Below are 20,024 nucleotides of genomic sequence, written 5' to 3' on the forward strand. Positions count from 1 at the left end.
TCTGAGTAGCGAGGATTCTGGATTTGAAGCCCTGGAGCTCCGCTGAAGCATGTGTTTACCTAGCCATTTCTCAGCTCCTCAGTGTCTGTTTTGAATAGGACATCTGGATGATCAGACCTAAAATGTGCTCCATGTCTATGCAGTCCGACAGCGAATCCTCTGTCTTCTACAGGTTGGTAAGAGAGTTTGCGCTATGAATGGCTAGCACAGTCATCTAGGAGCCAAAGAACGTTCTGCAAAACTTTCCAACTAATGTCCTGTTCACTACCTTGTTGAGAGTTATCTGGTACTCAGACTCCAGAATGATTCTTGATTCTGTGTGAGGGCTTTCTTCATGTTGGTTTTTCTTTTATTCCTGCTGCAAACCTACGTTTCAAATCTCCCCAGTCTTCTAAGTCAATTACTATTTGTTCATATGTTCAAGATTTAGGTAACCCTATTTCTTTCTTTTAGTGTGCCTAATCTGTTCCTGGCCATTTTAGCTGAGATTTGGGTAGGAAGTAATGGTAAATGTTAGGAATTTGGTTTCTGTTCCATTTGTCCTAAAATAATACCTAATAATTTATATTTATCTGTTTTAAATTGAAAAGTAAGCTTCATGGGTTAAACAAAGCACAGCTGCAATACCCCACCCAGTCTACAAAGTTACGTCCGACGATTGCCAATGGATGCCTGAGCCACAGATAGTATGGAACCCCAGAAGCTGTGTTCTTTCCCAGACACACCCATGGCAGAGCTCAGGAGGCTTCTAAGTGGATGGAGGATACACTAAATAGAAGAATGCTTCGAGTCCTCCGTGGGGTGGAGTGGGAGGCCACAAGAAGTCCTCAAATCATGTAGAACAGTGGAAAACTTAAAACTTAAGATGAATAATTTCTGGAGTTTAATATTTTTCAGGCCCCCGTCTGCTGTGGGTAATTAAAATGATAGCAAGTGACACTGTAGAGAAGGGTGGCTACTGCAACCATTTCCAGACTTCAATTAGTAGCACGGTCACGGAAGTTATTTATGAAAAGCCGAGGTGTCAAGTGAGTAAAGGTATACCGGATGAAAATGGCACCTGGATGATCACCTCCGGGCGGTTTAAAGGTAGCTTCTCTAGCCATTGCTTTTGTTGGCTTGCTTCTTTCCTGTCTTCTAGCAATGGCTAGGAGCGGGAGCAGGGGAAGACTCACCACCTCTTCTAGTGTCCCGTGTTCATGTTGGTCCTATGTTGTACAATGGTTGTTAATCATAAAGAAACTTGGGGAGCAGCACCCAGGCACGGAGCTCAAGCCCCAGGAGAGGAAGAAAATATTAGCTAATGATAGAAGGGCATCCCATGTTGCCTTTTCTGGAGTGGTCGCAAGGAGGTGTGCGTCCAATGGGCCTAGCAGGATGGCTGGGGTTGGGAGGGATGGCAGGATGGCTGGGGTTGGGAGGGATGGCTGGGGTTGGGAGGGATGCAGGGATGGCTGGGGTTGGGAGGGATGGAGGGATGGATGGGGTTGGGAGGGATGGGGTTGGGAGGGATGGCTGGGGTTGGGAGGGATGGGGTTGGGAGGGCTGGATGAGGTTGGGAGGTATGGATGGGGTTGGGAGGGAGGGATGGGGTTGGGAGGGGTGGGGTTGGGAGGGATGGATGAGGTTGGGAGGGATGGGGTTGGGAGGGATGGGGTTGGGAGGGATGGATGAGGTTGGGAGGGATGGATGGGGTTGGGAGGGATGGGGTTGGGAGGGATGGATGGGGTTGGGATGGCTGGGGTTGGGAGGGATGGAGGGATGGATGGGGTTGGGAGGGATGGAGGGATGGCTGGGGTTGGGAGGGATGGAGGGATGGATGGGGTTGGGAGGGATGGGGTTGGGAGGGATGGCTGGGGTTGGGAGGGATGGGGTTGGGAGGGATGGATGAGGTTGGGAGGTATGGATGGGGTTGGGAGGGAGGGATGGGGTTGGGAGGGATGGGGTTGGGAGAGATGGATGAGGTTGGGAGGGATGGATGGGGTTGGGAGGGATGGATGGCGTTGGGAGGGATGGATGGGGTTGGGATGGCTGGGGTTGGGAGGGATGGCTCGGGTTGGGAGGGATGGGGTTGGGAGGGATGGATGGGGTTGGGAGGGATGGGGTGGGAGGGATGGGATTGGGAGGGATGGATGGGGTTGGGAGGGATGGGGTTGGGAGGGATGGCTGGGGTTGGGAGGGATGGGGTTGGGAGGGATGGGGTTGGGAGGGATGGATGGGGTTGGGAGGGATGGGTTTGGGAGGGATGGCTGGGGTTGGGAGGGATGGGGTTGGGAGGGATGGCTGGGGTTGGGAGGGATGGGGTTGGGAGGGATGGATGGGGTTGGGAGGGATGGATGGGGTTGGGAGGGATGGGGTTGGGAGGGATGGATGGGGTTGGGTGGGATGGATGGGGTTGGGAGGGATGGGGTTGGGAGGGATGGGGTTGGGAGGGATGGATGGGGTTGGGAGGGATGGATGGGGTTGGGAGGGATGGGGTTGGGAGGGATGGGGTTGGGAGGGATGGATGGGGTTGGGAGGGATGGGGTTGGGAGGGATGGTAGGATGGCTGGGTTGGGAGGGATGGCGGCAGATGATGACCCCGGGGCGATGCTGATCGAGACCCACAGTGGAGACACCTCCTTGTGCCACCGCTTCACGACGCGAGGGGCACTGACAGCCTGGCAGGAGCCGGGCCCCTCGCTGTCTGTCAGCGTCGGTCCGTCCGTCCGCGGGGCGTCCTGCCCCTGGGGAGCCCTGGGATTGACTGGCGGCCACGCTGTCCTGCGGCTTTGCTGGTGGCTTTCTCAAGTCACAGGGTGGCGGGTGTGCAAGAGGATCCACACCCGCCCGTCCCTCGGGGCGCACCCCGGGCTTGCACACCCGCCGGTCCCTCGGGGCGCACCCCGGGCTTGCACACCCGCCGGTCCCTCGGGGCGCACCCCGGGCTTGCACACCCGCCGGCCCTTCGGGGCGCACCCCGGGCTTGCACACCCGCCGGTCCCTGGGGCGCACCCCGGGCTTGCACACCCGCCGGTCCCTCGGGGCGCACCCCGGGCTTGCACACCCGGCGGTCCCTGGGGCGCACCCCGGGCTTGCACACCCGCCGGCCTCTCGGGGCGCACCCCGGGCTTGCACACCCGCCGGTCCCTGGGGCGCACCCCGGGCTTGCACACCCGCCGGTCCCTCGGGGCGCACCCTGGGCTTGCACACCCGCCGGTCCCTTGGGGCGCACCCCGGGCTTGCACACCCGCCGGTCCCTGGGGCGCACCCGGGCGGGGTCGACTCTGCATTTCCACCCCGGGGCGCTGACGACCTCCACCCGGGTCGGACTGGATGGGTTTGCAGTGTCGCCGTTGCAGCGGGGAGGCTCTGAAATAACAACAATAATTAATAATAATACTAATGATAAATCCGACAGCGCGGGGCGGGGGGGGGGGGAACCTGCGGACCCGGGTTCGGGACCAGCGCTCTCAGGAGTGGAAACTCGGGGGCAGAAGTTCGGTGCCCGCGGCTGGAGGAGTCGGGGGGGGGGGGTTCGGGGGGACCGGGAGGGTGGGGACCGGGAATGGGGGGCGGCCCGGCCTGGGGCGCGGGGCGAGGCCCTGGGCTCTCTCCCCCCCTCCCCCCTCCCCTCCCCCCCCCCACCCCCGGAGCCCCGTCCCGAGCCGCCCGCGTCGCCCGCCCGCAGGTGCTGAGCGCCGGGCCCACCATGCGCCCTCCGAGGCGCCGCGCCCGCGCCCCCGGCGGCGCCGCCCCCCGCTGAGCAGCGCGGGCCCCGCAGCAGGGTGAGTGCAGGGGGGGGCGCGGGAGGGGGACCCGCGGGAGGGGGGAGGGCGGGTCCGGGGTCCCCGCTTCCTCACCACCCCCGGCCCCGCCCCCGGGCTCGGGCCCCGTCCCCGGCTCGGGCCCCGCCCCGGCCCCGGGCCCCGCCCTCCGCCCCGCCCCGGGCCCCGCCCTCCGCCCCGCCCCCTGGCCCGGGCCCCGCCCTCCGCCCCGCCCCCTAGCTCGGGCCCCGCCCTCCGCCCCCGGGGCGCGCGGGAGCCGAGCCGCAGGCGTGAGCGCTGCGCGGGGCGGTGCGGTGCGGTGCGGAGCGCGTCCCCGTCCCCGTCCCCGTCCGCGTCCGCGTCCGCGCGGGCCGGGCCGGGCGCCAGCGCTGTGCTCCCCGTGCTGCGTCCGCAGGCGGCGGCGGCGGCGGGCGGAGGCGGCTGAGGCGGCGGCGGCGGCGGCGGCGGCGGGGCTCCGCGCGCGGGCGGCGGCTCCCGGGCCCCGCGGCGAAGATGCTGAAAGTCACGGCGCCCTCGCGCTCGCCCGCGTCCCGCTCCTCCTCCTCGGCCGCCTCCGGCGCGGGCCCCGCGGCCGCCGGCCTCGTCCCCGACTACTGGATCGACGGCTCCAACCGCGACGCGCGCAGCGACTTCTTCGACGTCGAGTCGGAGCTGGGACGGTGAGGCGGGGGGCGCGCGGGGGGCGGGCGGGGGGCGCGCGGGGGGCGGGCGGGGGGCGCCGGGCGGGGGCGCGGGGCGCGCGGGGGGCCGGGCGGGGGGCGCGGGGCGCCGGGCGTGCGGGGGCCGCGGGGGGCCGGGCCGCCTCCCTCCCCCGCCGCCCCGCCGAGCCGGGGTCCGGGCGCCCAGGCCGGGGCGGGGCGCGCGCTCCCCCCTCCCTCTCCCTCCCTCCCCGCGGAGCGCGCCCGGCTGAGGGCTGAGGAGGGGGGCCGCCGCCCTTCTCCCTCCCCCCCCCCGTGTGTACACGGAGCCGGGTCCCCCCTCGGTCCCCCCGGGGAAGCCCACGCGCCCCTCCCGGCGCGCGCCCCGGGCCGCGGATCCACACAGGTCGCCGTTCCCGCCCGGCCTCGTGGGGACGGGTCGCCGGGGTGCTGGCGCTTCACCCACGCGGGATCACTTTCCCTCTCCATTGCCTCCCTGCCTCCCCCGCCCCACCCCACCCCCTCCCCTCATCCCTCGGCCCGGGAGGCTCCTCTCTCTCCACCTGCCGGCCGGAGTCCCTCGCGACCCCTTGGCAGTTTCATGTGTCCCCCCCTTCCCCCCCGGAGCTGGTTGAGGCCGCGTCTCCACGTCCACGGCTCTCAGGACCCCCGGGCAGGGCAGGGCAGGGCAGGGCAGGGCCCACCCCGCCCGTGGGCGCACGGCTTCCCCCTGGAGATGCGTGGAAAGGCCCCGCAGCCTTCGAGGGTGGGACCCTCGGTGCTTAGACGTGCGTTCTGCTCACCCAGTTGCTTAAGGCCTGCGGGTCCTGGGTGGGCCTGGAACTTGGCACCTGGCTGCTCTTTTGCCCAGGGCTCCACTGAAGCCCCCTCCAGGCAAGGTTGGCGGTTCCTTGGAGGTCAGGGTCTCCCGCACTTTCCCGTGCGTCCCTTGAACCACCACCATGCTCAGCTCTCAGCTTCCGCACAGCCCGGGGTTCCAGGAGCGAGCCAGGCACACGCATCCCCCGCCCCCCCTCCATGCACCTGAAGATCCGGTGCCGGGAGTTTGAAATGAAGTAACGGCGGCACGCATTCCGGGGGGAAGTTGCCCCATCCATCCATCCCCATGCTTTCCAGGGACACTTAGGGGTGCTCTCCAGGGTTCTGCCCTACCTGCAGGGCGCAGGGCTGCCTTTACAAGTAAGCTTTGCCCTCAAGAAATGGCATTGGCTCGCATGGAGAAATGGGATGCGGAGAATGCACTCTGACCGCGCACACACCGAGGCGTGGCGAGCTCCACAGCCGACCCTGAGGGGGTTTCGGAGGTCCATACATTAGTGTTGCGGTTTATTTGAGGTGATGTTGCGTGTTGAAGCCAAGTTTGGGTGGCAAAGCCTGTCTTATGTAACTAAGTCTCTAGCCTTTTGATTCTCTTCAGATCTCCAAATTAATAGAATTTGAGAGAAAAGTTTATCCCCAGTACCATGTATTCTTAGGTAAGTTCTCTCTGTAGATGGCAGCGTGGTGGACCTAAGCTCGCCTCTTTGGTTACCGCTTTGAGGACTATTATCACCTAATCATCGTAACCCCCCCCCCCCCAATAGATCACCTCACCATCATATTTTTTTTCAACAAAATCAAATGTAAAAATCAACCGGTACTCCGATGTAATTATTCACAATTGACAAAGCCAGAGAGGGCAACAGAGCTGTGGTGGTAGATGTTGATTGAATGGCGAAACTCCTCTTCCAATCCCACCCTTCCCTACCTAATCCACTGCAAGTCTTTTCTCTCCTCCTTGGTGGCTAAGGCAAATACAGTTGATTCATTGGTACACAGCAGTCATTAACTGCTAAGAGCACAGTGCTTCTGTCTGCTGCCCTTGGGGTTCGCTCCAGAGTGTAGACAGTGCCCACCAGATGAAGTTCCTTGGCGAGTTCTGCTGCCCTTGGGGTTCGCTCCAGGGTGTAGACAGTGCCCACCAGATGAAGTTCCTTGGCGAGTTGTTGATTCCTTTGCGGCGATTGTCTGTTACAAAGGCACTGGCTCCTGAATTCAAGAAGATTAGACTTCACAGCCATTTGGCCAACACACCCTCAAAGGAACCAAGTTTCCCAGGCTGTAACTATCAGAAGCTCGGAGTGGCTGTCCTAAAGCCTGGTGTTCACAGTAGAGAGCTCACGCCCCGCCCGCCCGCCCCCCCTCCCCAGATCGGCCCAGAGATTCTTTTATTGCATTGAAGGTATATAATTGGGTTGTTTTAAAAAAAGTCGGGCAAACAGATTTTTCTGAAATCATATTTGAAAATACCAACTTGCTTAGAGAGTTTGTCGAAATGTTTATAAAAACCATGATATACTAGCAAATTCAATTCTACTTAACGATATGCATCGGCCAGAATCCTCTTCAGGCCTGTAGATCCTAGAGAACAGTTGAGCTTTTGCCAAATGCAAATTTGAGAACTGGCATTTTAAAGGCTTTTCTAATGGAGAAAAGAGTCTGCATCTGGCAACAGTTCTGCCCGGTGGCTTGGCACGTGGAATAACCAAATTGATATCGCCTGCGCTGTGGTAAAGATTTGGCTTACGACCTCCAAACCCATGTTCTGTTTTTATTATGTCTTACATTTTTGCCTTTTTGTTTATATCTGTGAGAAAAGAAGAGTGGGTTGAATTATTTTAGAGTTTTCTGGCATTTGTTATTATTACTATAATTATTAGTAGCAGTAGTTTCCATTCCACTTACTAAATTTTCCTTAGGCTAGTGATCTTCAGTACCCACTCCCTCCAACTTGATTCACAACTAAAAAATACACTTAGGTGACAACTCAGTTGGAGCATAACTATGTAAGATCCCTATCGCTTGGTGACTAGATAGATTCAGATAATGAAACACGTGTGTAACTGTGTGACACAATTTAATCAAGTCCTGCTTATTCTTGTTACTAAAATGCACTCTAATGTTGTTCTATGTGGGACTGATTTATTATTTTGCTTTATTAAACAAATATTGGCTGAACTCATGTGATTTAACATCCCATTAATGGATTGTGACTCCGTTGGAAAAATGCTGTTTTAGGCCATAAATCTGCATATGACAGATTAAAAAAGGCAGAACCGTTGAAAAAAAAAAAAGACTTGCAGACTAATGGTCAACACTGGGTAGTGTCCATTTGTCCTAGCTCTCCCATCTTTGCCTCCATAACCAGCTCTGGCTCTATGGGAATTTGGGGAAAGGTTTCTCTGAAAGCTCTGCTTCACCCAGGGGAAGGTGGACTGGCGAGGGGGGAGGGTGGGGGGGAGGGGGTTGTGCTGGGAGCAGCCTCACTGGAGGAAAGGCACTGAGAGTCCTATGAAGACCTGTGTTCCAGCAGCAGTGCACTACTCTGGCCCCGATAGTTGTCAGCAGGTGCTTCCTGTGAGGAAACAGGGGTGGTCTGTGTTCTCTAAGGGAAGGGCTGCGGCCGTGCGCTTGGCTTGTTGCTTCAGAACGCTGGCTCTGGGTGGTTTGAAACAATTGGCACTGGGTTCTCACAGAGGAGAAGCTGAGACGTTGAGACGTTCGACATCAAGATGCGTCGGATTCTTCTCAGTGCAGACCCTCTTCCTCTCTTGCTGATTCCTTGCTGTGTCCTCAGAGGGCAGAGAGAGAGAGAGAGAGAGAGAGAGAGAGAGAGAGAGAGAGAGAGAGAGGAGAGAATGGTATTTCTTATCTCTTTTCATATGAGCATAAATCCCACAACAAGCACCCCACCTGCATGACCAAAATCTAAACAGAATTATCTCCCAAAGGCCTCACTCCCAATACCATCTCATTAAGGTGTGGATCTCAAAATGTGATTGTGTGTGTGTGTGTGTGTGTGTGTGTGTGTGTGTGTGTGTGGCGGTTCGCCATTCAGGCCACAGCGTGGCTGGTGAAGAACCAGATCTTTGTTTCCCTCCTTCCTCCTCCTTTCTCCCTCGACTTTCTCTTGGCTGTTAATGCCCGCAGGCTACCTAGAGTGTTGGACCGGCCACTCCTCCGCAGCACACACTGTCTTTTCAGCTCTCTGGGGATGGTGTGGTTTTTAGCTGACTAGGAATGAGAACGTACCTGTTCCGTCTCCGTCCCGTTCTCTGAGCCTCATTCTTTTCCTAGCTGTTGACTCAGAGGCAGTGTCAGATAGCAGGTGGCAGAGTAGAAACTGGAAGCGCAGGAGCTCTTTGCAAGGATACTCACTGCTGGCTTTCGGGAGGCAGAGCTTGTGGGTTTGTCTGGCACGGTGCGTGATACTTAGCAAATGCTCAGTGAATGATTTTAGAGTGGGACTTAGTGGGAATGAAGTGGCCCAGGCATAGCAGATGCCCCCTTCTTCTCTAAAACCTTGGCCCCTGTTGGTCTTGAGCTTGTGGTGACCTTCACTCCGGTGACCTGTTTCATTTCTCCCCGAAACTTCTGTGCTCAGTCAGCATTAGCTTCTCCTTCCACCCTGGGCGTATTGATAGCTGTCACCTCTTGGCTTGTAGCTGTCAAAAGTGATGCCATTGTTGGCAGCACGTTTTGTGATTGGGCAATAGAAAGGATGCAGTTTGACCTTCACGCTCTTCAGCACAGGTGTGCCATGATTAGGGGTTGAATCAGATTGAAAAAGGTACCAAATGCTTTTGAGCTATACTGTCCTCTGAAGAATTGGGCAAAAAGCACTCATCATAAAGAGCCTTAAAGTCTGGGCTGGGATGTAGCTCAGGGGCAAAATGTTTGCCTAGCAAGTGCCACGTCCCGGGTTCGATCCCCAGTACCAAAAAAGAAAAGACAAAAAAAAAAAGACAGTTAAAAATAAAAAAGAGCCTTAAAGTCAGTTGAAGACTATAGTAGGACCGTCGCTTTAAGAAAGTACTATTTTTCCATGCTTCAATTCTGTTAAAAGGTTAAAAATAACTCCTGATTTTGAAAAAAGAGAGACACTCAGGTGCTGTCTTCTTTTAAACTGTTGAGAAAAAAGGGGAAGGGGGGTGGCGGACAAAATGTCTTCAAAGAGCTTTCTTTCTTTTGAACCTCGCCCTCAGAAATACATATATGGGTTGTGTGTTTGCAGTAATACATTCAAGAGCATACCAAGTGTTAGCGAAATGAGCTATTGGTTTATTTGTTCATTTATTTATTTTTGCCAGTCCTGGGCCTTGGACTCAGGGCCTGAGCACTGTCCCTGGCTTCTTTTGGCTCAAGGCTAGCACTCTGCCACTTGAGCCACAGTGCCACTTCTGGCTTTTATCTATATATATGTGGTGCTGAGGAATCGAACCCAGGGCTTCATGCATGCTAGGCGAGCACTCTACCGCTAAGCCACATTCCATTCCCTGTCTATTTTTTTTTAAGAATATTTTTCTTTTTCTTTTCTTCTTCCTCATCATTTCTTGTCCTGGCAGACAAGTAGTCTTGGACTATTTTTAAAATCCCTCTTGCAAGAGCTAACATCTCTAATAAAAAGAACATTGATTTTTAAAAATTTCAAAATTAGACTTGTTCTGTGAAACACACTGTTTAACGGCGTGAAGGAACCATAATATGCAAGACAAAGTATAACTTTTTATGAAATTAACAGCAGCTACAGCCATGTTTTTTTACTCACATTGCATTAGTCGTGACCTTCATTACCTTTTCATCTGTTTGTACTGCAAGTTCACCTGAAGATTTCGTGACCCCCCCGTGGCTAAATCAGAAAGTGAAGGCTAAAAGTGTATGACACAGGATTGACACACCAAGGGAACAGACCCTTTATACAGTCCATTTTCTCCCCCGTCTTATTACAAACACAGGGCAAAGGTTGCATGGGGAGAATATGGCAAAGAAAGATTTAGGTCAGGCTCGTGTTCAGTTGTTGTTATCTGATCGTGGCAAAGATCACAGCAGAGAAAGGTTGAGGTTGGGATCTTGCTCAGTTGTTGTCTGATAGTGGCACAGATCACCAAGGAAGGGGCCGCCTGGACAGAAGGTGGTTGGCAAGGCTGGGTCGAGGGGAACACCTGCAGAGCTTTCTCCTTTTCTCTTCCTGGGGCTCCCCCCACCATAGGCTCTGTAGTAATTCTGGGCCAGGGAAGTCTTGGTGGTTAGTGCTGTCCTGTTTAGCAGTTTCTCTGGCTTCTACCCACTAAGATAAGCCTTCCTCTAACATCTGACACCCCAGGTAGCCCTAGACCTTGTCAGAGGTGGTCCTGGCCTCCTACTGTTATATCTGATGCTTGAAGCTGGCCTTTTCATGACGTCATTCCACTTCTGTAGACAGTGGACAGCAAGTAGGTTGCTAGATCTTTTTCTGAACTTGGCTCTGAGTGTCTGTTCCAAGCACATGTTCCTCCTGTTGCTGTGTCATGCCATTAAGATTTCTGCCACAAGTGCATGCGGCCTGTGCAATAATTTAATTAATATTTTTACTTGGATAAGTATCTTTATCCACTGAAATTTACTCGTAGACGATATTTATTTTCAATAGATTAAAAGAAAAATAAGTTGCATCTCCATAAATGGAGGCAAATTAGAAAAGCAAACTGCAGGAAGAACAGGACAATCATATTAAACTGTAATAGAAAGGTTTGTGTCCTGAAGACTGCAAGTCAGAGGATTGTGCTCTTGCTAAGGAGAGAGACTATGAAAGATTGCAGGGTTATAGCCATCGTAGCACAAATTGAGGTTTTCTCCTGGATGCAGTCAGAATGATTGAAAAATAATTGAATGACGAGGGACGTTCCCCTTCTCTGATTGTGTGCTATTTAATTGCATGTCATTTTGCCACCTAAAGTCCCTCCCAGTTACAGAGAAGACCTTTTGAATATTACCAAAACAATGTATGTTGTAGTATAGGACTCGAGAGTAGATGAATGTGATAAATTACACACAATTTGGCTGCCAAGCAAGTCTGTAGTTCACAGAAAATAAAGTGCCAGCCGTAACTTGAACACAAAATAGACGGATAAATAAATGTTTTTCTGTACAACCTATTGAATTTATTTTATTTTATTTTTTTGCCAGTCCTGGCCCTTGGACTCAGGGCCTGAGCACTGTCCCTGGCTTCTTCTTGCTCAAGACTAGCACTCTGCCACTTGAGCCACAGTGCCACTTCTGGCCTTTTCTATATATGTGGTGCTGAGGAATTGAACCCAGGGCTTCATATATACGAGGCAAACACTCAAACCACTAGGCCATATTCCCAGCCCAGCCTATTGAGTTTAATAAGTCTACTAAAATTGTGTCTGAAGCTGGGACCTGGAAATTTCTGATGGATATATATTCAGTTTGCGAATTCTTTTTGTGGCTTCATGAAAAATAGATATTTTATTGACATCACGTTTCATTTTTAACAAGTTCATTTATTTTACAATGCTTCGTGATCATAGTCACACCTCTTCCATTTTTCCCTCCTCCCTTCTCCCCTTTCTCAAGCCAGTGCAAGTTTCTTCTTTCCATTTTCACACAATTTGTTTTGTCGACATTCACTTTCCCTCTCCCTTCCCTCTCGCTCCTCCTCCCACTACTGCCTCCATAGACAAGAACGATTTCCACTTTTTATTCATCTTCTTGTTACAGTTCCTGTTTGTTGTTCAAAGGGGTTTATTTGATCACATTGCCTCACACATATATGTACCCCATTTTAGCCAGATTGATACATATAGATGCATGCACACTTATATACACATATGTGGTCTTCTGTGTAATTCTGTATATCTTTATATTTTAGGACTAATATCCACCTGTGAGGTAAAACATGTATCCTTTTTCCTTCTAAATCTGGCTCACTTCATTTAGTAGGATGGTTTCCAGGTCCATCCACTTCCCTACAGATGACAGCATTTCATTCTTTATGACTGAATAACATTTCATTGTCTATGCATGCCACATTTTCCTGATCCATTCATCCCTTGTGGGGAACCTGGGTCATTTCCATAGCTCTATGCTTATTGTGACTCGTGACGCAGCACACCCCGGTCATACCCTGACTTCCATTCCTTTGGATAAATGCCCGGAAGTAGTATTGACGGATTGAATGGCAAGTCCCCGTTTAGTTTTTCTGAGGAATCGCCATGCTGACTCCCATAGTGGCTGCACTAGTTTACTGTCCCCCGACAGTATAACAAGGTTCCCCATATCCTTGCCAGGGCTTGTTACGGTCTGTATTCTTTTTTTTTTTTTTTTTTTTTTTGTCGGTCCTGGGGCTTGAACTCAGCCGCCTGAGCACTGTCCTTGGCTTTTTGCTCAAGGCTAGCACTCTACCTCTTGAGCCACAGCACCACTTCTGGCTTTTTTTTTTTCTTTTCTGTTTATATGGTGCTGAGGAATCGAACCCAGGGTTTCATGAGTGCAAGGCAAGCACTCCACCACTAGGCCAATCAGATTCCCAGCCCTGTTTGTGTTTTTGATGATGGCCAAACTGACTGGAGTGAGGTAGAACCTCCGTGTCATTTTGAGTTACATTGCATTCTCTGTATGGTTAGGGATGTTGAGCAATTCTTCATGTATTTTTTTCTTCGTGTATGTATTGGTCATAGGTATTTCTGAGAATTGTCTGCTTATTTTCTTTGCAAATTTGTTAATTGGGCTGTTGATTCTTTGGGAGTTTAATTTTTAAGCTCCTGTATATTCTGGTTATTAGGCCTTAATCAGAAATATAGCTAACAAAGATATCCCATTTTGTAGGCTGCATTTTTAGCTTAGTGACTGCATCCCTTGCCATGTAGAAGTTTTTTAGCTTCTTCTTTTACTAAAATTTGTTCCTTATATTAAGGAAGTGTAACCAAAGTCTTACAACTAGGATAAAACAGTCCACTTTTTTTTTGCAGCCCCTATTCAGAAAGTTAAAACTGTTTATATTATTTTTTACTTCGAAAACATCCGACAATTAGTGAAGTTTCAGGTTTGATATTGTGAACACCAGTACAGTCTTGATTTCTTGCTTCCTAATGTTCACTCTTATTTCATAATTGGATGATGAAGGGATTCCAGACCATAAACAAAGGGATTTCAGTGAGCTACACTATGGGTGGCGGACTCTGCCCTCTGCCTTGTGTATCTTCTGAATACAAAGCTCGTTTGCACTTGCTTCAATTTTGCTGTTGCTTTACAAAGATCCAGATTTTCTACCTTACAACAGGATTGCTTATATGAAACACATTCTACTTTTGTCTCCTTTTGGTTGCTTTTATTTATGACAGGAATAACACTGTGAGAATGTTATGTAGGTAATTCAATAAGGGGACTGAAAGGGAAAAATAAATCCTATTATGGCCTAGACGTCTTAGTAGCAAAGCAACATTTTCAGCAGTGACAATTCTGATTGAGAGGACTGAAATGACTTTCATGTGAGAACAGTGGGCCTTGAACTATGCCAAGATCTTAACCAGGACAGCTCAGGCAAAGGGTATTCCAAGCAATAAAGTATGTCCTAAGCAAAAGCAAAAACAGCAGAAAATGCAAGGTGTATGTTTTATTTTGCAAAATAAACAAAAAATATGAACACTGAAGAACGAGAAGTTTAGCCTACAAAGAAGATTAAAACACCGGCAGGGTTAAATAAGAGGGGAAAAAGAATTCCAGTACTGCCTTGTGGATAACGAACAGCTTTCAACAAAAGAAAGAAGAAGAAGCAAGCAAGAAGGCAGACAAACAACAGCAACAAAAAATCTATAGCTTATGACTGGACAAGAACAGGAAAGTGTAGAATTGAGATCAGTTCCCTCACCCAGGAAGAGGCCTCGTGCCCAGGCTTCAGGGCCGTGTGGTCTCGGCTGCCATTCTGAACCATGTGTGTCATAGTTGAATGACAGCAGACTCAAACAGCACAGGCTCGTGCAAGGTGCACATTCTAGTAAAAACTTCATGGTGATGGTGTTTGAGTCACATGCCGTTTTCATGCCACAGACTATTACTTTTCTTTAAAAAAAAAACCACACTATTTCAACAAGTGAAAATTATATGTAGACTGCAGACTGTACAAAACCAAGCAGCTCTAGATTTGGTCCGTGGTTTGCTGACCTAACCTAGTCAAGATAAAATTCTGTTTTTCCTTGGTTACATGAGGATTTGGGGTTAAAGTGACACCAGAACTTCATGTACTGAAGAAATCACCTTAAATCTCCTGTTTACATGAAAAATAGTAACCTCTGCCCAGCACCTGGTGGCTCACACCTGTCATCCTAGCTATTCAGGAAGCTGAAATCTGAGGGTTGCGCTTTGAAGCCCCTGGGTAGGAAAAGTCTATGAAACTCCATTGAATCACCAGAAAGCTGGAAGTAGAACTGGGATCAAGTGGTAAAGCACCAGCCTTGAGTGAAAGAGCTAAGGGACAGAACCCAGGCCTTGAGTGCAAGCCCACCAAAAACAAAAACAAAAACACAACACAGAAAGCAGTCTCACACTGGTTTTTATTTTGGACACAGACTTCAAATGAATAATTCATTTTTAGAATCTACATCTACTATAGTCACAATTCTGGCTCTATTCGTCCATTTTTGTTTTTCCTACTTATTTTATTTAGTATTGACTGCGTTGACTCACGTGACCTTATCTGACGCTTTTGAAATCATGAAGTTTTACTTGAATGTGTATGATTTCGATTCCAGGAGTGTTTATATACAAAAACTGTGTATTGGTGGTGTTTGTTTTGTGCATCATACTTATATAGACTACAAGCTGATTGTTCTCTTGTTTCACTTGGAGTGCCAGTTAATAACACACAAAATAAACTATGATAAAGGACTTACACCTCTAGTGAATTTTAACGTTTCTGTTTATTGATATGTGTGTATTATCTGCATGCTGACTGACTAATCCTTCTCTATGTCACGCATATATCTGAACTTACTAAGGTCCTTTAAATTGGGACACTGCTCAGAAAAATAAATTTTAAAATAATAGAATTCTTTGTAACTAAACGAGCCACTCGTGCTCTGATCGAAGCCGAGGTCTCTACATTGGAATGTCCACATCCTTGGGGCATCCCCGGATGGAATATTATTATAGGCTGCTGCGCGAAATGGAGTTCCTTCTCCTGGTTTTCACTTTTTCTAGAAAGCACCTTCCGCCTTGGTTCAGCAGCACACGGATAGCACCTACGACTAGAGACGTATGCATACTTGGAGAGCACCCTGTCCAAATGACTCAAGGATTGTAGGCCTCGGTGGGTAGGAATAAACGTCTTCTCCTGCAGACCGTGGCCATCCTACTTGAGGAGAATGGGTTTAAAGAGGCCAAACCGAGGGAAGCGCAGGCCGATGGAGGCGGTTCTGCAGGGCGTGTCTGTGCCGAGGGGAAGTGGGCGCAGGTGTGCACTTGTGCATTGGCCTGATCACAGCCTCTGATAAGAACTGCCTGCCTGCCGTCGGAGCAAAAGAACGTCACGCAGAAGAAAACAGAAAAAGGCAGAAGACACACAGCTTGCGCATCAAGAAGAGGGCGAAATGAAGTTTAACAACAAAGACAGGTCGTTTTTGTTGTTTTTTTTTTTTTTTTACAAAGTAGGAGAGAAGTAGGGTGGTTTTACTTGTTTGCAAGCGCCTCGCCTGTCACCGGGTTACTCCCTTGGGAGTCGGCTCACTGTGGCCTTTGCGGTCGGAAGGACTGGCCGGCTGGGCAGTGCCGGGGGCATCGTGCACATCGACGCAGGAACGTTGACTCCGTGCTGCTAATGTGCGCCTTTCACCACGGACCCGTTAAATCGTGCTTCAGTAGGATCGAAAACTCACTGGCTACAAAAGAATGTTTTTTAAGGAGGATTAGAATTGAGAGCACTTTCTGGAACGTTCTCTCACCATCTAATCATGCAGCTAGTACACGTTCATTCTTTGTTAAGAGTGCACCTGACTTACAGCATCTTGAGCTGCACTTACACTATAGCCACCACGCAGAAAGAAAACACAGCTCTGTGTGGGCACATATTTATTGTTTCATCTACGAGGCTCTATCTGAAGGATTTCTCCCTCCCCGAAGCTGTTACGTGTTTCTCAATAGACACATTTGCTTGCATTTCATTTGCATTCATGCTCCGAATTTTACATTTGTTGGATTAGTCCCACTTTCTTGTATGTCTTAAAGAGACAGCAGCAGTTAAAATTAGCAACTGCATTCTAGTTTGGATTTTAGCATATACACAAAGTTGTCTGTGCTGTAATCACAACACCTGACTCAACTTTACTCTTTACCAGGATGTAAATATATACTGCCACCTATTTATTCTAGTAACTCATATTTTCCCCCCCAAACTCCCTTTCAGGGCAACCATTGAGAAAATAATGTTCTCAAATGTGGTGAAATTCAAATAATATAATTCAGCCAATCACGTTCTGTCTCTACAGGCTTCTATAGATTTGTTTTGTGAGAAGCAACAAACTTCTTTTTGGTGGAACTGAGGATTGACCGAGAGTCTTCTGCTGCTTCCTAAGCTGTTACTCTAGCGCCGGAGTAACGCTCCCAGCCCCTTTTTGTCTGGACTCTTCTTACGGCAGGACTTGGCTTTCTGCTCTGGGCTTGCATCTTGCTTCCCGTGCTGCTGAGATGTCAGGGTTGGGCCTGCAGCACTGAGCCCAGCCATTGTGCTTCCCCTGTCGCTGGGCTAACCACAGCCACGGGTTGATTTTGTTCAGAATAGGACTCCCGTCTTCATCTCCCATATATCCAAGTTTGAGCTCTGAGCCTTGCTTGTTAGTGGGTTTGCTTTGTAGGTTTCCTTTTCAGGTGTCAGGCGTTAAACATAAGGCTTGCTTGCCCCCCAGGGGCTCTAGCACGTGAGGCACGCTCGCAGGCCAGCTTTTTACTGGTTATTTTGGAGGTGGAACCTCATGGACTTTTCTGCCTGGGCTAGCTTTACACTTCAGTCCTCCAGATCTTAGCTTCTTGAGTAGCTAAGGTTATAGGTATAAGACTCTGGCACCCATCTTACTAGCTTAAAACACAAAACTGGGCATGTCTTCCCATTTGTCCATGTACAGTAACAAAAATGTTCAGTGAAATACCTATGTACTCTCTTACCGGTGTAACCGGTGACGAGTATGGTCTTCTGTGATTACATCATGGACCTCTGGGGTCCATTCTCCCTGTAAGCATTCATGTTTTTTTTTCCTTTTTCCTTCTTCAGTTCAGCTCTCTGATTCCACCTCAGCTCCTCGCTGTTTTCAGGAGGTAGAACAGCTCTTCGACTAAGTAGGTCCCTAAGCGCCACAGGCTCTCTCGATGTGCTGGAGGATCCTTGAACAGTTTTTAGTTTTTAGTGTGTACCTTTTGCATGTCTTCTATTTTTTTTTTTTTTTTTGGACAGTCCTGGGCCTTGGACTCAGGGCCTGAGCACTGTCCCTGGCTTCTTCTTGCTCAAGGCTAGCACTCTGCCACTTAAGCCACAGCGCCACTTCTGGCCATTTTCTGTATATGTGGTGCTGGGGAATCGAACCCAGGGCCTCATGTATACAAGGCAAGCACTCTTGCCACTAGGCCATATCCCCAGCCCCTTGTCTTCTATTTTTAAAGAAGCAGGTACCCATTGTTAGATCTGCTCATTTTCACTTCCTTTGGTGGATCACACAAGCACTGGCAATAGTTGTGGCTATCTAGGACAGAGTTTAAAAGAAAGTATATTTCCTAGTTTTCCCCATCCTCGGTTTTGTTTGTAAAACAGTTATTCTAAAACAGCCTGGCTTTCGATGTATTCGCAATCGTGGCACAACTCACATTGTCCTGAAACGGGGTCCTGCCATCCATTCCTGGCCTCGTTGTCGGGGACCAAGGCCAGCCGAAGACAGGGCCATGTTGGAGACAGGAGCACAGAGAGTCTGTTCTAAGTCTTCCTTTATCTGAAGATATTATATAAGATCCATTGAGTTGAGTTGCTGTTTAATGCTTTGTTAAAAAAAAATCACATCACTTCTTGAATTAACCTTTAAGCAGGCCGATTCACTTCATCGGTGTGTCTTTCACGCACTGTAAAATGATCATTCTAGAGCATGTGTATGCTCCTGTCTTTGTTTTGGTGATCAGAGGCCCCCTGAATGTAGTGGTGGAAGCCCTGGATTGGGGGAACAAGGACAGAGAAAGGCCCGAGAGAGAAGAGAAGGCGGTTTGTACTCAGAACTGCTCTGAGTTCAGTTACACACCACACCACTCGCTGCTTCCGATCTCTCCGTATTTTCTTTGTCTCGCAAGGGCCAGTTCCTCTGGCTTTCTGTGCATCTCCCCATGCTGTGGTGTGGATGTTTATGTCCCCCTTGTATTCATATTTGAAGTCCTAGTGTCTTGCTATCTGGAAGCGAACCTTTAAGAGCTAATGAATGCGAGACAAAGTGGTGAGACCAGGCCAGCGTCGTGGAATTAGGTCCGTGTAAGAAGAGAAATGCCAGCCGGCACGCTCTTCTCTTTGCCATGTGAGGGAAGGCAGCCATCTGCAAACCAAGAATACAACTCTCAACACGACCTGCGGACGCCCAGTCTTGCTTGGATTTCCAGCTTCCAGCCTGGGAGAAGCAAATGTCTTAAAGCCACAGCATCAAGTCTTGAACTCTACTGTCTTCAGATATGGTATTTGTTATGACGATATTTGTTATGGTAGCGTAAGCAAATGAATAAATATATCCTAGACAATTTCTTCCCCATGGACACCTGAATTCAGAATTTGAGAAAACGGATCTGGTTTTCCTTCCCAGTGCCCACCATTGTTTCTCCAGGATATCAGAGATTGGAAGCCAGAGACCTACTTTGCCAGGAGTAAAGCCTCCCTGTTTGTGGGATTGAGGGCGGCTAGGGCTGGATCTGCCTTTCTTTTTCGGTTTTTAAGTAAGGGGAGCGCCGGCTAGCACACCGCCACTCTCCCCAGTGAAGAGGAGAGCGGGGCAGCTCTTCTGTGGGTTCCTCCCTCTCCTCTCCTCTGCCTTCCAGGCACTAGCACCTTGCCTTCCCGCGGTGCATCCGCGCCTATTGGCTTCCCAAGTGCCAGCGCCTGCCAGCTCCTGGTCCTTTATTTCCTCAGCAGCTGGCATGGGGTTTTTCTGATGCCAACTAGAAGCTCAGCTATTAAAAAATAAAACTTGGCCCATCTCGAGTATCATATGTTTCCATCAGGAGTTGGATTTTCATTCTGGCACCGCACACACGATCGCTTGGGGCGCCTCTCTCAGGACTGAGAACCCAGTGTTCTGCGGGGTCGCCAACCGCATTTCCATCTCCTTATACCAAATGCCATCTCCAGCCTTGAGATACCTAGGATGCTTGATGCTTATGATTAGACCCAGGCAAGTCTTCGGTAAGATTCTAACTTGCTAGTGTTGAGTTCGCACTAGGTTGCCTTCTCTGACTGTCCATGACAGTCCTGTACCGTAAATTCTAAGTTTCCAAGCAAATGCTCCAGGTTTGTTAAGTTAATGAATACCTAGCCCGTCACATTAAAGCCACGGTGTTTCTGTATGTGTTTGCATGATTAGGAGGTAATACAAGGAAAGAGATATTAATTGTGAGGATTCTTTAAATATTAAATTGAAAGTCATTAGAATTAGAAAGGTCTATCATAGAGCCCCAGTTCAGCCATTAGTAAATGCTGTTATGTCAGGCAATTTTTAAAAATTTCTCTATTGTCAAACTGAAGTACAGAGTGGTTACAGTTTCATATGTAAGG

General features: G+C 50.1%; 1 protein-coding gene across 1 annotated transcript in view; it reads left to right on the plus strand.

Moving 5' to 3' along the window:
- Positions 1-4,253: 4,253 nt before the first annotated feature.
- Camk4 (calcium/calmodulin dependent protein kinase IV) overlaps positions 4,254-20,024 on the plus strand; it is a 158,254-nt gene continuing 142,483 nt past the window's right edge. Inside the window, exon 1 of the mRNA XM_048331159.1 lies at positions 4,254-4,426. Within this exon, the coding sequence (XP_048187116.1) occupies positions 4,260-4,426 (167 nt within the window). The 5' untranslated portion in view covers positions 4,254-4,259. The remainder of the gene's footprint in view (positions 4,427-20,024) is intronic.

This window comes from Perognathus longimembris, chromosome 22 (genome assembly GCF_023159225.1).
Source record: "Perognathus longimembris pacificus isolate PPM17 chromosome 22, ASM2315922v1, whole genome shotgun sequence".
Lineage (NCBI taxonomy): Eukaryota > Metazoa > Chordata > Mammalia > Rodentia > Heteromyidae > Perognathus > Perognathus longimembris.